The following is a 16,842-nucleotide window of genomic DNA, read 5'->3' as shown; positions in this document are numbered from 1 at the left end:
TCCCTGCTTCCCAGTGCATAGTCCGCTGAGCAAGGCCGATTCTCAGTCGGTGTTGGTCTAGCACTGATCGTCAGCCCTAGCCACCAGCAGGATGAATTTCCTGGATCAGCTTTGAAGACTTTTCCTGTGCATGTCTGTCTTTGTCCTTCTAGCTCATTTTGTAAAGGTCTCAAGGGCAAGGACGGTGACTTTGGCTCTGAAGCCTCAAGATAGCGGCCTTCTCAGCTCGTCCATTTCAGGTCCTTTCCAGGAGGACCTGGACACCGAAGGTACCACAGAGCGTTAATTACATCTCTCTCCTGCATGCGGCCCTGTTGATCTCCTGGGATGCTTGGAACGCCAGTGCCACATTGAAATGCCACTGATTTTCTCCTGGACTCCCTGCCTTGTTTGTCCAGTCACCCAGTTAGGGGAATCACAAAATGATGCTTTTGGGAATGGGGTCATTCCTTCTCCCCCTTTGTTTAAGGATCATCCACACTGACACTTCTCACATGTCCCAGGGCTTCTCCCAAGGGCTGGTCTCTGTGGGCTTTTTCACTTTTCCCATCACCACCCCCAAAAAACTACTGCAGGAGACCAGAACATTGAAGCCAGTGATTTCTGTTTGGAAATAGGGTCGTCTTCTGCTGCTGACCCCCATCAAATCCCATCATGCCCACAGCCCTGTGCCCCCGAGTCTTGGCTCCGAAGGAAAGTGAGGAGCCCAGGAAAATGAGGAGCCCACCGGGAGAGAACCCTAGCCCCCAGGGTGAGCTTCCCAGCCCCGAGTCCTCCCGCCGCCTCTTCCGACGTTTCTGCTACCAGGAGGCGGCGGGCCCCAGGGAGGCCCTGCACCGCCTCTGGGACCTGTGCCGGGGCTGGCTGCGGCCTGAAAGGCACACCAAGGAGCAAATTCTGGAGCTGCTGGTGCTGGAGCAGTTTCTGGCCATCCTGCCCCGGGAGATCCAGGGCTGGGTGCGGGCCCAGGAACCTGAGAGTGGCGATCAGGCTGTGGCTGCTGTGGAGGCACTGGAACGAGAGCCGGGGAGACCCTGGCAATGGGTGAGCAGAGGCTGGGCTGGGCTGGGCTGGGCTGGCTGGGAGGATGGGAAGGGAGAGGGAGAGAGTGGGGCTGGGCAGCAGGTGTGGAAAGGGGGGCCACCTTGTGCTTTGATGGTTTGGTGGGGTCACGCGTCCCCTGGCCAGGGATGAGGAATTCCATCTAGAGCTATGTGCTTCAGTTATGCCCACATTGAAGTTTGGTTTTCTAAAAAAGCAGATTCCATTCCCTAAAGGCCCTCATTGGTGGCATGGTTATGTTACCCCCGCCCCCGCACTTTATAGCCCTGTACAAGGCTGGGACTGAGCTTCTAGTGGTAGAGTCAACAGTCAGCAGGCCCAGGGAGGGAGGGGTTTGCCCAGTCCCTGGCACAGTTGCTGGTCCTCATCTGGCCAGGGACCCCTCCACCGAGCTCTGAAAAGCCCTCTCTGGGATTGCAGCTCAAGCACTGTGAAGACCCCGTGGTGATTGACGATGGGGACAGCCCTCCAGACCAGGAGCAGGAGCGGCTGCCAGCAGAACCCCAGAGTGACCTTGCAAAGAGCCAGGACGCCCAGCCCATGGCCCTGGCTCAGGGCCCCGGGCTTCCAAGCAGACTCTCGGGCCAGCTCAGCGGGGACCCAGGTAGGGAGCCCAAGGGAGTGGGGAAGGGGTGTTTGTACCTAGTCCTGTGCACTTGGAAGTAGCTCTTGACATTTTTAGTTCTCTCCTTCCCCCTAAGTAGCCTGGAACCATTTTCAGCGTCTGGTTCTTCCCTAGAGCAATTCAATCAGAATCTCATGAGAGTATCCTCTTCATGGGTGCCAGGTCTGCCCAGAGGGACCTCTACTATGGGTAGGTGTTTTTGAGGCTGCGTCATCTTGTCTCTTTGAGGGCGCACCTCTCGGCTTTGTTGGTCTGGGGACAGCTGGGCACCGTCGCCGTCCCAATAGGGCCTGTGTGGGGAGCTGAGCATGGCCATGTCCTCTTGTCTCTCTGAACCGCTCTTTCCCCAGCCAAACAACTTCCGCTCTCAGGATTGTTATAATATTGCAAAGAAATATAAAAATGCTTCCTAGGGGATAGGGTGGTATCTTCAGGACTTGGAGCATGGATGTTGGCTAGACGTGTCTGAATATCTGTACAAAATGCACCAATGGCCACAGTCAGGTGGCTTTAGCAGCAGATACGCTTGGCTTTGAATCCTCCAGGTATGACCCAGGGCATGCTTCTAAACTCTGCAAGCCTCAGTTTCCTGGTCTGTCCAGTGGAGATAATCTCAATAAAGTGAGTCACGTGAAATTTTGGTTTCCCGGTACATATAAAATTTGTGTTTACACTGTAGTCTATTAAGTGTCCGATAGCATTATGTCTAAAGAATCAATGTATATACTTTAATTGAAAATATTTTATTGCGGACTATCATATGAACCTTCAGCACGATGAAATGTTTTTGCTGGTGAAGGGTCTTGCATCCATGCTGGTGGCTGCTGACTGATCAGGTTGGTGGTTGCTGAAGGTTGGGGTGCCTGGCAGTTTCTTAAAATAAGACCACAATGAAGTTTGCCTCATCCATTGAATCGTTCCTTTCACGAACAATCTCTCTGTAGCACGTAATGCTGTTTTATAGCATTTTACCCACAGAACGTCTTTCCTTTTAAAATTGGAGTCAGTCCTCTCAAACTCTGCCATTGCTTTATCAGCTAAGTTCAGATAATATTCTAAATCCTTTGTTGTCATTTCAGTAGTCTTCACAGCATCTTCACCAGGAGTAGATTCCATCTCAAGATACCACTTTCTTTACTCGTCCGTAAGAAGCAACTCCTCATCCATTCAAGTTTTATCATGAGATTGTAGCAATTCAGTCACATCTTCAGGCTCCACTTCCAATTCTGGTTCTCTTTGCTGTTTCCACCACATCTGCAGTTTCTTCCTCCACTCAAGTCTTGAACCTCTCAAAGTTATCCATGAGGATGGGTATCACCTTCTTTCAGACTTCTGTTAATGTTGATATTTTGATCTCTTCCCATGAATGTTCTTTTTTTTCTGGCTGTGCTGCGCAGCTTGTGGGATCTTAGTTCCCCAACCAGAGGTTGAACCTGGGCCCCGGCAGTGAAAGCACCGAGTCCTAACCAGTGGACTGCCAGGGAGTTCCCGTGAATGTTCTTACTGGCATCTAGAACGGTGAATCCTTTCCAGGAGATTTTCAGTTTACTTTGTCCAGATCCGTCAGAAGAATCACTGTGTATGGCAGCTATTACCATGTGAAATGTATTTCTTAAATGATAAGACTTGAAACTTGAAAGTACTCTTTGACCTGTGGGTTTCAGAATGGATGTTATGTTAGCAGGCATGAAAACAATGTTAATCTCGTCCATCTCATCAGGGAGCTCTTGGGTGACTAGTCAAAAAGCAGTACTATTTTGAAAGGAATCTTTTTTTCTGAGCAGTAGATCTCAACAGTGGGCTTAAAATATTCAGTAAACCATGTTGTAACCAGATGTGCTGTCATCTAGGCTTTGTTCCATTTATAGAGCACAGGCAGAGTAGATTTAGCATGATTCTTAAGGGAAGTTTTAGTAGTTTTGGAATTGTAAATGAGCACTGGTTTCAACTTATAGTCACCAAATGCATTAGCACCTAACAGGAGAGTCAGCCTGACCTTGGAAGCTTTGAAGCCAGGCATTGCCTTCTCTCTAGCTCTGATAGCCCTATAGGTGGCATCTTCTTCCAATATAAGGCTATTTTGTCTAAACTGAAAGTCTGTTGTGCAGTGTAGCCACCTTCATTTCATGATCTTGGCTAAATCTTCTGGGAGACCGGCTGCTTTACCTTGGACTTTTAGGTTATGGAGACCGGCTTTTTCCCTTATACCTCGTGAACCAACCTCTGCTAGCTTCAAGCTTTTCTTTTTCAGCTTCCTCACCTCTCTCAGCCTTAATAGATTGAAGAGAACTAGGGTCTTGTTCTGGATTAGGTTTTCGCTTAAGGGAAGGTTGTGGCTGGTTTGATCTCTCCAGACCACTAAAACTTTCACCGTATCAGCGATAAGGCGGTTTTGCTTTCTTGTGTGTTCATTGGAGTAGCACTTTTTAATTTCTTTCAATAACTTTTTGTTTGCATTTGCAGCTTGGCTGTTTGGTGCAAGAGGCCTAGCTTTCAGCCTGTCTCAGCTTTTGACGTGCCTTCCTCACTTCGTTTAATTATTTCTGTCTTTTGATTTAAAGTGAGAGGTATGCGGCTCTTCCTTTCATGTGAACACTTAGAGGCTATTGTAGGGTTATTAATTGGCCTAATTTCAGTATTGTTGTGTCTCACAGAATAGAGAGGCCCGAGGAGAGGGAGAGAAGTATGGGAGCCACTGGAACACACACAACATTTATCAGTTAAGTTTGTTGTCTTATATGGGCATGGTTTACGGCACCCCAAAACAATTACAATAGTAACATTAAAGATCACTGATCACAGATCACCGTAACAAATACAATAATGGAAAAGTTTGAAATGTTATAAGAATTACCAAAATGTGACACAGAAACATGAAGTGAGCAAATTCTTTTGGGAAAATGTTGCCAGTAGGCTTGTTTGATGCAAGGTTGCCGCAAACCTTCAGTTTTAAAAAAAAGTAATATCTGCAGAGTGCAATAAAATGAGGTATGCCTGGATACCCATAATACTGAACAGGGGGCCTGAGCTGCCCATGGTTTGTTTGGTTTTTTTTTATTTTTTATTTTTTGCCGTGCCATGCAGCATGCGGGATCTTAGTTCCCTGACCAGGGATCAAACTTGTACCCCCTGCAGTGGAATCATGGAGTCCTAACCACTGGACAACCAGGGAATTCCTGCCCATGATTTCTAGTTGAAGTAATTAATCATCATGGAAAGAAGTGGTGCTCTCAGTTTGAAGGAAGTGACCTGTAGGGTGTGAGGGTTAGTTTGGGCAGACTTGTGCTATAGTTGTGCTATAGTTATAGATGGAAAAAGAAAGTATGAGGAGACCAGGAATGCGTTCTTATGATTCACAGAAGTTGTCCTTGTCATTGTAATAAGGTTTTCAGTTTTTAAAAGTTACATATTACATTTCTTTATGTGTGAAACTATACTGATTTCTGTACAAATCAAATTAACGCTTCAGCCTCTCCTTGGTTAAAAGTCAAGACAGATGTGCTAGTTTGTTTGGGCTGCCATAATAACGTCCCACAGACTGGGCAGCTTAAACAACAGAAATTTATTGTCTCATGGTTCTGAAAGCTGGAAGTCCTAGATCAAGGTATCAGCAGAGTTGGTTTCTCCTAAGACCTGATTCTCCTTGGCTTCTAGACAGCCATCTTCTCCGTGTTTCCTCACATGGTCTTCCCTCTGTGTGTCTGTGTCCTAATCTCCTCTTATTATAAGAGCCTCAGGCATATTGGATTAGGGCTCACCCCAGTTACCTCACTGTAACTTAATTATCTCTTGAAAAGCCCTATGTCCAAATCTAGTCCCATTCTGAGGTACTGGGGGTTGGGACTTCAACATATGAATTTGGCAGGGATGCAATTCAGCCCATAACCACAGGCATGAGAAACAACCATTTGCCCAAATAAACAATGCATGTGCAAGCAGCCTGGGTTATGCAGGTTGATGATGGCCATGACAGGACCCTCAGGAGGAGGAGGTGCTTCAGGAACTGTAGCAGCCTACTCACTTCCGGGTGAAGTTCTGAGATGATCCAGCTACCATGGATGGGCTTTGGATCAAAAGGGTCAGCGCTTCCATTTCCTTGAGCAATAATGAATGGACAAAGTAGGCATGATGAGAGTTAGCTGTTGACACCTTAAACGTTCAGGTGATTTATCATTGGGAAGCACTTCCAGTAAAAGCCATATAGTTCCTAATCTTGAAGCTTTTCCCCAAAATATAGATTTTGTTTAGAGGCTGAAAGCTGTCCAAAGTAATCTTTAAAGCGTCGATGTGCTCATTTATCATGGTGAAAGATAGGGTAGGGCTGTGTTTTATAGCCCAGAAGGTGGTAGGTATGAGAGCAGAATGAAAACATGCCTTCCTCGAATCCATGCCCACCTAGCCTGAGCTTCTGGCAGCGGAGTGATGAGGCTGCCTTCCGTGGGGAATTCTCACACACCCCCACCCAAGTGTCACTGCTGGTCTGAGCTGGCTCCTGTCTCAGGCTGTCGTTTCAAATAGCCACACCTGCCCCTGCTGTTTGCCGAACGCTCTATGTCCCAGGTGTGAGAGGTGAGGAACACTGGCTTCTAATGTTAGCTTTGACACTGATTTCACATCATGAGCTGCGGGTAACCTCCCAGATTTTCTCCAAACTGAGAGGTGATAGTGCAGCTTATTCTGTGAAATGGGTACCTTTTTGAAACACAGCTCATTTCGACATGGCTGCACCATGGGCCAGGTATGTGGCTCACTTCTTGCAGAAGCCTGGGCACGTGCTGGTCAGGGGAGAGAAATCATATGAGAATGTAGCAGAAGCCCTTGGGAGCCCAAGATAAGGGAGAGTGAGATGATCCCAGTACTACAATGTGTACACATTTTGAGTGATGGTGGTTGGGCACTGTGGGAGGTGCTCTTCCAGGAGCATCTGATAGAGATAATAGTCTTTCTTAAAGAGCTTTGCAATTTATAAACTTATAAATGTATACATTTATATGACATTGGAGTCCCACAATAATCTTAATTGCTAACAGCTCTTACTGACCCCTTTTACTCCATGGACCTCTAACCTTCATTTCCCTTGTATTGTGGATGATACAGCTGACGTCCCTGGACCTTCAGGGAGTCACATAGCTAGTTGGTGGCAGAGCCAACTGGACCCCAGGCATTCCCCGTTACTGCCCCCACTGACATGTCTGAAAGCAAAGTGACAGAAATCCTTATTTTGCAAGTGCTTTTTTTTTTTTTTGCTTAAATTATTTATTTGTTCATTGGCTATGTTAGGTCTTTGTTGTTGCGCGCGGTCTTTCTCTAGTTGCAGCGAGCGGGGGCTACTCTTCATTGTGATTTGCGGTGGCTTCTCTTGTTGTGGAGCACAGGCTCTAGGTGCACGGGCTTCAGTAGTTGTGGCTTGTGGGCTGTAGAGTGCAGGCTCAGTAGTTGCGGTGCACGGGCTTAGTTGCCTCACAGCATGTGGGATCTTCCTGGACCAGGGGTCGAACCCGTGTCCCCTGCATTGGCAGGCGGATTCTTAACCACTGTACCACCAGGGAAGTCCCGCGGGTGCTTTTTATGTGCATCATCTGGTAATCCTCTTTCTACAGGTGAAAAAAGAGACCCAGGATTTTATGAGCTATCCATTTCTGATCTCTTTCAGTCCTGCAAGACACTTCCCTTCTTCAGGAAGCGAGTTTGAGGGACGCACAGCAGGTGACTGCCCTCCAGCTGCCCCCGGTGAGTGTTTTCTTCAAGGGTCTTTGAGAACCCCATATTTGCCTGTCTCTAAGCTGCATGGCCGCTTTTCCAGGACCCCAGCCAGCTTGCTGTCTGCCCCACAGGTTGTTCAGCCCTAGCAGAGAAAAACTAATACAGGAAGGGCATGAGTTTGTAAGATGCTCTTCTGCATCCCTCCTGCCTGTGTAGTCCTGGCTGTTTGTCACCTTCGGGAGCCTTTGTGCAGACAAAGATGGTGGAAAACAAATGCCCTGGAGTCCTCGTCTGTTGTCCTCTTGGCATCTTAGAGTTCCTTTCCTGTGAAAAAAGAGAGACCTCTTCACTCTTTTACTTCATAGGGTATTTTTTTTATTTAATAATAATCACGGTAGTAGCTATGTCAGAAATATTAGGAAATGGAGGGAAAAAGCACAGATTATTTCAGCACCGTCACACAACCGTGCAGTGAGTTGTTAGGGAATCTCCTCTGCATTTTCCCCTTCCGTGTTCCCTCACGAGGCTTACTTTCTCAGGTGTCCTCACAGGATAGGGGCTGGTGTTGGTCTGGCAGGTGCTCTCACCCACCTCTTTTCAGCCCGGTTTCTGCCTTTGGCCTTGGTTTCCCACCATACCCCTTCATTTTTATTTCTAACGCTTTCCATTGGCTGGCATAAAATTTAGTTACTGTACCACAGAGTCATCTCCTCCCACAAGAATGGGCTGTGTGAAGGTATGGACTTTGTTTTGTTTCTGGTTCCCTGGCAGCTGGAAGACTGAAGGACAGTATATGCGCAGGAAACACATCTCAAGTTTGCTGTCTGCACAGTGCATTCAATAAGACTTTAAACTTGGGGAGTGGAGAGGGCTCAGGATAGGAAGGAATTAACCAGGGTACATGGGATGGGGTGTCTCTGTTCCCTCAGTGCTGTACTCATGGTCCCTAGTGCTCAGCACACGTGTTTTAGCATCCTCTATGTACTGTGGTAGTTGTTGAACACAAATGACCCAAAGGAGATGAAACTCATATTTCTTATTAAAACTTGATACCTTTGACCAGTATGACACACAAGGAGATACTGTGAATTTAATATCTAATGAGCTTTGGTATTCATCTTGTGAAAGGAAAATGTAGATTTTGATAAATCAATGCTGTTTTATCACTCTATTGAGGACAGTTTCTGCCTAGTGCACTAGAAATCACCATTGTGAAGGTCTTTTTTTTTTTAGTTTGTAAAAAAAGTTCATTTGTGGTAGAATGTGCATAACATAAAATTTAGTATCTTAACCATTTCTAATGTACAGTAGTGTTTTTAAGTGTTCAGTAATGTTAAACATATTCACATTGTTGTATAGCCAATCTCCAGTATTTTTTCATTTTGCCAAGTTGAAATTCCTCACAAATTAAGTAATTAATTCCCTCCATTCCCTCATACCCCCAGCCCCTTGAAACCACCATTCTACTTTTTCTATGATTTGACTACGCTAGATAGCTCATAAAAGTGCAATCCCACGGTATTTGTCTTTTTCTGACTGACTTATTTCATTTAGCGTAATGTCCTCAAGGTTCATCCATGATGTAACATGTGTCAGAATCTCCTTCCTTTTTAAGGCCGAATAATATTCCATGGTATGTATGTAATGCATTTGGTTTATCTGTTCATTCATTGATGGACACACCTTTTATTATAAATAATGCTGCTATGATCATGGGTGCACATAAAGTTTATATATTTTTTATTTTTTTACACAATTGTGGATTCACATGTAGTTGTAAGAAATAACAAGAGATCCCTTGTACTTTTACACTAAATGGTAACATCTTGTAAAAATATAATACAGTATCACAACTAGCATATTGACATTGATACATATCGGATACAGATCATTTGCTTCACTGGAGGATCCTCCATGTTGCCTTTTATAGCCAAACCCACTTCTCTTTTACCCCGTGCTCTCATCCTTCTCTGACAACCACTAATCTGTTTTACATCTCTGTAATGTTGTCATTTCAAAAAAATTATATAAATGGATTTATCAGCATAATTCTGTGGAGCTTCAGCCAGGGTTTTACATGTATCAGTAGTCCATTCCTTTTTTAGTGCTGAGTAGAATTCCTTGGTTTGGATATACCACAGTTTGTTTAACCCGTTACCTGTTGAAGGACATCTAGGTTGTTTCCGGTTTGGGGCCATTTTGCATAAAGCTGCTGTAAACATTTGTGTACAGGTTCTGTGTGAACATCGGTCTTCATTTCTTTGGGGTAAATGCACAGGCATTCGGTTGTTGGGTTGGATGGCAAGTGCCTATTTAGTTTTTCAGGGAACTACTACATCCTTTTCCAGAGTGACTGTACCATTTTGCATTCCTATGAACAATGTATGACTGATCTACATTTTTCACATCCTCCCACCATTTGTTGTCACTTTTTTTATTTTAGCCATTCTGATAAGTGATATCTCATTATGGTTTAAATTTGCATTTCCCTAGTGACTAATAATGTACATCTTTTCAGGTGCTCAGCTGCCATGTGAATATCCTCTTATGTGAAATGTTTCTTCATGACTTTTGCCTGTGATCTAATTGGACCATTTACTTTTTCACTGTTGTTTCAAGAGCTCAGTATATATTCTAGATACTTGTCCTTTGTTGGATATGTATTTTGCAAATATACCCTCTCACTCTGGAACTTGTCTTTCCATCCCTTTAACAGAGTTTTTAGCAGAGCAAAAGTGTTAAATTTGGATTAAGTCCAGATTGTGAGTTTTTCCTTTTAAGGATCATGCTTTTGGTGTAAAGTCTAAGAACTCTTTTGCTTAGTCTTAGATCCCAAATATTTTCTCCTGTTTTTCCCTAAAAGTTATATAGTTACGTACGCATTTTGCATTTAAGTCCATGATACATTTAATCCATGATCTGTGATCCATTTACATTTAAGTCCACGATCTCTAAGTTTTGTATAAGGTGTAAGACTTAGGTCAAGATTCATGTTTTTTGCCAGTGGACGTCCAGTTGCTCCAGCACCATTTGTTGAAAACGTTCTTTCCCCCACTGAATTGCTTCTGCTCCTTTATCAAAAATCCATTGAGCATATTTGTGTGGGTCTTTTCCCAGGTCCTCTGTTCTGTTCCGTTGATCTATTTGTCTCTCTCTCTAATAGTACATAATTTTGATTGCTGTACCTTATACTAAGTCTTGAAATTAGGTAGATTGATTCCTCCTTTTTCATTTTATTTTCTCAAAATTATTTTAGCTATTTTAGTCCCTTTGCCTTTCTCTGTGAATTTTAGAATAATCTTGTCCATATCTCTAAAGGGTATAACTGAGATTTTGATAGGAATTTTGTTAAACCTGTGTATCAATTTGGGGAGCATTGACATTTTTATCATCTGAATCTTTCAATCTGTGAATGCAGAATGCTTCTCCATTTACTTATTTTTTTGATTTCTTTCATCACTGTTATGTAGTTCTTAGCATATAAATTTTGTATGTGTTTTGTTAGATTTATATGTAGGTACTTCATTTTTTGAGGAATTATAATTTTTATTTTTAATTTTGATGATAACACATCCATTTATAGTATAAGAAACACAATTGATTTTTGAGTGTTTATTTTCTATTCTGTGACCTTGCAGGATTCATACATCAGTTTAAGGAGGGTTTGGGGGTTTTATTTTATTTTAAACAGTTCCTGGAGTTTCTCTGTAGACAATCGTGTCATCTGCAAATAAAGGCAGTTTTCTTTCTTTCTTTCCAGTTTTTATGCATTTATTTCCTTTTCTTGCCTCATTCCACTGGCTAGAACTCCCAGCACAATGTTGAATAGCAGCAGTGGGGACAGACATCCATCCTTGCCTTGCTCCCGATATTAGGGGAAATGCATTCAGTCTGTCACAATTAAGTATAATGTTAGCTGTAAATTTTAAATAAATTATCAAGTTGAGTAAGTTTCTTAATTCCTATTTTTCTGGAGTTTTTATTATGTGTGATTGTTGAATTTGTCAAAACCTTTTCTACTTCAGTTGATATGATCACGCGAATTTTCTTTAGGCTGTTAATATTATGGATTGTATTGATTGACTTCCAAATATTGAACCAGCCTTGCTTCCCTGGAATAAACGCCTTCTTGTCATGGTATAAAATTCTGTTTATATATTGCTGAATTTTATTAGCTATTATTTGGTTAAGGATTTTTTTTTTGCTAAAAAGCAATCCACTTATTTGAGTGTACTTTTTTTAGGCAATTTTAACTTTTTCCACCGCCGTAACACCACTATTTCTCACTGCTGGTCTTCTCTTCAAACACTTTTTTCAGGAGAATCCTCATCACTGTCTGTTTCTGCTTCTCTATCCTCTCCAATTAGAAGATCCAATGTATCTCCCACTTTCACCGTTCTGCTTTTCTTCCATAATTTTTTCCCATTCAGCCTGAGTTCACCTTTGTAGAATGCATCTTCCACTTTGTTTCTCCTGATATCTAGGCCCGTCTTCAGGATAACATCATATCGGAAAGCCTGCACTACTTTGTCCAGGTCCTTATGGTCTCTGACTGCACTGGGGTCGTCCTCTGGCTCCTCTTCCTGCTCACTCATCTCATGAGTCCCCTTTATCTTCCACTTTTTGCAGAGTCTTTTTAGTGGATTTTTTAGAGTTTACATTACTTTGGAGTCTTATGGAAAATGGGAAAGTATATTCTTTTTTTTGTTTGTTTTTTGTTTTTGTTTTTGCGGTATGCGGGCCTCTCACTGTTGTGGCCTCTCCTGTTGCGGAGCACAGGCTCCGGACGCGCAGGCTCAGCGGCCATGGCTCACGGGCCTAGCAGCTCCGCGGCATGTGAGATCCTCCTGGACCGGGGAACGAACCCGCGTCCCCTGCATCGGCAGGCGGACTCTCAACCACTGCGCCACCAGGGAAGCCCATAAAATATATTCTTGAGATATAAAAAGCCCTGAGAGTCTCAGTGAGAAAATGTTATGGAAAAATGTTTTATAATTTGAAGCATTTAACTTGGTACTAGACAAATATAAGTATCGATTCCAGGAAGCACAGTGTTTATGTGAAGGTGTCCCTCGTAGCGCTCTGCAGAGCCCAATCCAGGCATCTGGCTTTCTTAAAACGCTTCTGGGCAATGTGAGGCTAGTCATAGCCATGGCTCGTACGACCTTCCCGGGTCCTCAAGGTCAAGGGAAACTGGACACCAGCGTCCTCGAGCTTGCGGTATGCGTCTGCAGCCAACAGGAACGGCAGGGCCCAGGGGAAGACGGCCTCGGCCCGCCGGGTTCGCAAGGCCCCTAAAAGCCCCCGGATCCACGGGGCGTCCCAAGCTGGCCTGGCTGGGGCAGGACGCCAGAGACTCACGCGGAGACCTGGCAGGAGCGCGGGCAGGGGACTGGAGCTCGCCCTGCCCGTATTTCCCTTGTGCTTGCTGTGAAGCAATACCTGTCAGTGGTTTTTGTTTGTTTTCTTTACTGTCTTTGCCTAGTTTTGTTCAGGGTAATACTAGCTTCAGAAGATGAATTGGGAAGTGTCCCCTCTTCTTGTTTTCTAAAAGAGATTGTATAGAATTAGTGTTCATTCTTTGAACATTTGGTAGGATACTCTAGCGAAACTATAAGAACCTGAAGGTTTGGGGGTGGGGTGGGTTGTGTGTGGTATTTTAATTATATATTAAACTTCCTTAGTGGTTATAGGGCTATTCATACTATCTGTTTCATAGTGGATGAGTTGTGGTAGTATGTATTTTTCAAAGAATTGTTTCATTTCATCTAAGTTGTTAAATTTTTGTGTGTGGAGTGATTTGTAGTTTAACTTTATCATCCTTTCTGTTAATCAGCAGGGTCTGTGATATCCCTGTTTCATTCCTGATATTGAAAATTTGTGCCTTTATTTTTCTTTGTCAATCGTTTCAGAGGTTTTCAATTTTATTGATATTTTCAAAGAACTAGCTCTTTATTTCATTGATTTTTCTCTATTATTTTTCTGTTTTCAATTTCATTGATTTCTGCTCTCATATTATTTTCTTCATTTAGCATGTTTGGGTTTGTTTTACTATTCCCTTTCTGGGTTCTTGAGGTGGGAGCTTAGATAATTGATTTGAGACTCAAATGTAAGCATTTCTGATGTAATTTAGTGCTATAAATTTCCCTGCTTTAGCTACTGTACTGCTTTAACAAGGTCCCACAGATTATAATACAATGTATTTTTGTTTTCAGTCACTTCAATGTATTTTTAAATTTCCCTTGAGACTTCTTCTTTATCACACTTTAGAAGTGTGGTGTTAAATTTCCAAGGGTTTGGAGATTTCCTGTTACCTTTCTACTATTGATTAATATCTAGTTCGATTCCATTGTTTTCAGAGAACACACGGTATTATTTCAACTCCTTCAAATTTGTTGGGAGTTTCTCCTCTCCTTCCAGGATTTCCATGACCCGGTGTATGGTCTGTCTTGGTACATATTCTGTGGCCATTTGAATAACAAAACATTTTGCTGTTGTCTAGTGAAGTGTTCTATAAATGCTGATTGGCTCCTGTTTGTTGATGGTGCTATTGAGTCCTTCTGTATCCTTGCTTATTTTCTAATTGATTGTTGTATTAGTTTTTGAGAGAGGGATGTCAAAGTCTCCAACTACAGTAGCTGATTTGTCAACTGTAGTAGTTGATTTGTCTATTTCTCTTTTCCGTTCTGTCAGTTTTTGCTTCACATATTTTGCAGCTCTTTTGTTTGAGACATACACATTTAGGATTGCTATGCCTTCTTGTTGGATTGACCCTTTTATTATTATATGTAATGTACCCCCTCTCTGATAATTTTCTTTATTCTGACGTACCTTATCTGGTATAAATATAGCTACTCTTTCTTTTGATTAATAATTGCATATTAAATATTTTCCACCCTTTCACTTCCAACCTGTCGGTATCATTAGGTTTGAAGTGAGTTTCTTTTAGATAGCATATAGTTGGGTCATGTTTTTTAATCCATTCTGCAAATCACTGTGTTTTAACTGATGTACATAGACCATTTGTATTTCATGTAATTATTGGCATGTTAGGGCTTAAGTCTGTTGTTTTTTTTCCTATTTGTTCTGTTTTTTGTTTCTTCATTTTCTTTTTCTTGACTTCCTGTGGGTTACTTGAACATTCCGAAGAATTCCATTTCTGTTTGCCTAGTGCATTGTCAAGTGTATATCTTTATATTGTTAAAAAAAAATATTCAGTGACGCTTGTTACAGATGGTAAGGCAGACTGTATTCAGGACCATGTTGACAGGTATAGGGACCACTAGAATGGAATTTTACAGTGGAGGAGAGAGGTGGGGCTTAATTCCAAATACAGCATGGGCAAATGGGAACTTATAGCCAAGGAGCAGGGTGGGGTCAGCGGATGGAAAATTACTAAGAGAAAGCATCAGGGATAGAAGGGATTCTGGCTAGACCAACCTAACAGGATTCTTGCTGCAGACAGGCCAGCGTGACCAGACATCACCTAGGATGTGGAAGCCAATCAGATGTGGAAGACAGGACGTTCTGGTTAAACTGACTTATGCTGAAATTGAGTTTTACAAGGAAGTGCACAGATGGGCCCAGGGGAAGGTTCAGGAGCCTGACCAAGTTTGGTCAAGCAAAGAACCTTTGTCAATAGAGCTTTTTAGTGATTGTGTTGCAGGAAAAACGGGGCACGAGAGGATGGTCATGTCCCAGGTCTTGGGGGAGTTCCTGGGACAGCCACTAAGTGAGGGTCCTTGGCTTCGCACAGGAAAGAATTCAAGAGCGAGCCATAGTAGTGTGAAAGCAGTTTTTTTAGAGAGATACACACTCCGCAGACAGTGTAAGCCTTCTCAGAAGGCAAGAGGCGGCACTGAAATATGGGGTGGTTAGTTTTTATGGGCTGGGTAATTTCACAGGCTAAGGAGTGGGAGGATTATTCCAGTTATTTTGGGGAAGGGAGAGAGATTTCCAGGAATTGCGCCACCGCCCCGTATTTTGGCCTTTTATGGTTGGCCTCAGAACTGTTATGTGCCTGTGGGTGTGTCATTTAGCATATGCTGATGTATTACAAGGGGCATATAATGAGGCTCAAGGTACACTGGAAGTCAGATCTTCCATCATCTTGGGCCTAGTAGGTTCTAACCGGTTTTTGTGGTATCCTGTTCTTCTTAATGGTTGTGTCATTTTTTTAATGGTTGTGCCCTTCCCGCTTCCTTCCTGTCTCAGTTGCTCTAGGTATTAAATATACATAACTTTACATCCCCTCCCCCTCCTCCTTTTATAATACAATTGATTTAAATAGTTTCTCTACATACATTTAGAACCACGTCAGACATTTACAACCGTTTCAGACAATGTTATAACTGGTGCTTCAACTATCAAATATTTATTTAGAAAACTTAAAAAGGAGGAGGGCAGCCTATCGCCTTCGCTCATATTTTGACTTAACTTTTTCCTCTCTTCCTTTCTTATGTTCCATAGTTCCTTCTGTTATTGTTTCCTTTCTGTTTAGAGAATTTTCTTTAGCCATTCTTTTAGGATAAGTCCGCTGTTGCAAATGTACCTTTTTTTTTTTTTGGCAGCGTTGGGTCTTCATTGCTGTGCATGGGTTTTCTCTAGTTGCCTCGAGCGGGGGATACTCTTCGTTGTGGTGCGCGGGCTTCTCATCGCGGTGGCTTCTCTTGTTGCGGAGCACGGCTCTAGGCATTCGGGCTTCAGTAGTTGTGGCGCACGGGCTTAGTTGCTCCGCGGCAGGTGGGATCTTCCCGGACCAGGGATCGAACCCGTGTCCCCTGCATTGGCAGGTGGATTCTTAACCACTGTGCCATCAGGAAAGTCCACAAATGTACCTTTTTTTGATTCATTTGAAAATGTCTTGGACTTCTGAGGGGGTTGGGAGTTCCAGCTCCCCATGTGGTCTCCATTGATACAGTCTGTGTTGGGGTGGTGTGGGGGAAGGACTGTTACTAGTCAGCAGGGATGGAAGTCCCAGCTCTCTGCTTGGCCTTGGCCTTCTCTGAGACCACCAGTGGGGGTGCTGGGGCACTTCATTGCAGCCCGGTGAGGGTGGGAGTCTAGGCTGCCACCCATTCTCTGCTAGCATGAGCGAGGTTGGGGGCCATGTTTTTTTGTGGTGCTTGGCTGGACTAGAGCGGTTATTGTGTGTCTAGCTACTTTCCTGGTCCTGTGGCTGAGAGAACAGGCTTTTGTTAGGGTTGTATTTTTATCTGTGCCTGTTGGTATTTTGGGGTCACCTGCTCCTTCAGCTTCAAGTTTTTATATATGAGGCAGAAAGAAAAATCCAGGGTACTCAGCACTCTGTTGTTCCTCGCTGTATTGTCTGAGGTCCCTAGCTGGTGTGCCTTCCTCTTTCCACCTTTCAGAGAGTTTGCTGTGTTTTTTTAATATATAATTTCCTGGGGTTTTAATTATACTCAGTGGGGGGAATTAAAGGAATGTATGTC

At 43.4% G+C, this 16,842-nt stretch overlaps 1 protein-coding gene and 1 pseudogene across 2 annotated transcripts in view; one reads left to right on the top strand and one right to left on the bottom strand.

Moving 5' to 3' along the window:
- The window catches only part of ZNF496 (zinc finger protein 496), a 41,205-nt gene that overhangs the window by 2,284 nt on the left and 22,079 nt on the right, over positions 1–16,842 (top strand). For both annotated transcript variants that reach the window (XM_033401612.2, XM_012535834.3), the window contains exons 3-6: positions 153–269; positions 618–1,044; positions 1,483–1,666; positions 7,341–7,417. In XM_033401612.2, the coding sequence (XP_033257503.1) occupies positions 655–1,044; positions 1,483–1,666; positions 7,341–7,417 (651 nt within the window). In that variant the 5' untranslated portion in view covers positions 153–269; positions 618–654. The remainder of the gene's footprint in view (positions 1–152; positions 270–617; positions 1,045–1,482; positions 1,667–7,340; positions 7,418–16,842) is intronic.
- LOC105748374 (mitochondrial transcription rescue factor 1-like) lies at positions 11,611–12,556 on the bottom strand (annotated as a pseudogene).

The sequence above is a fragment of the Orcinus orca genome, chromosome 3 (assembly GCF_937001465.1).
Source record: "Orcinus orca chromosome 3, mOrcOrc1.1, whole genome shotgun sequence".
In the NCBI taxonomy this organism is placed as follows: domain Eukaryota; kingdom Metazoa; phylum Chordata; class Mammalia; order Artiodactyla; family Delphinidae; genus Orcinus; species Orcinus orca.
This window is presented reverse-complemented; position numbering and strand designations above follow the sequence as displayed.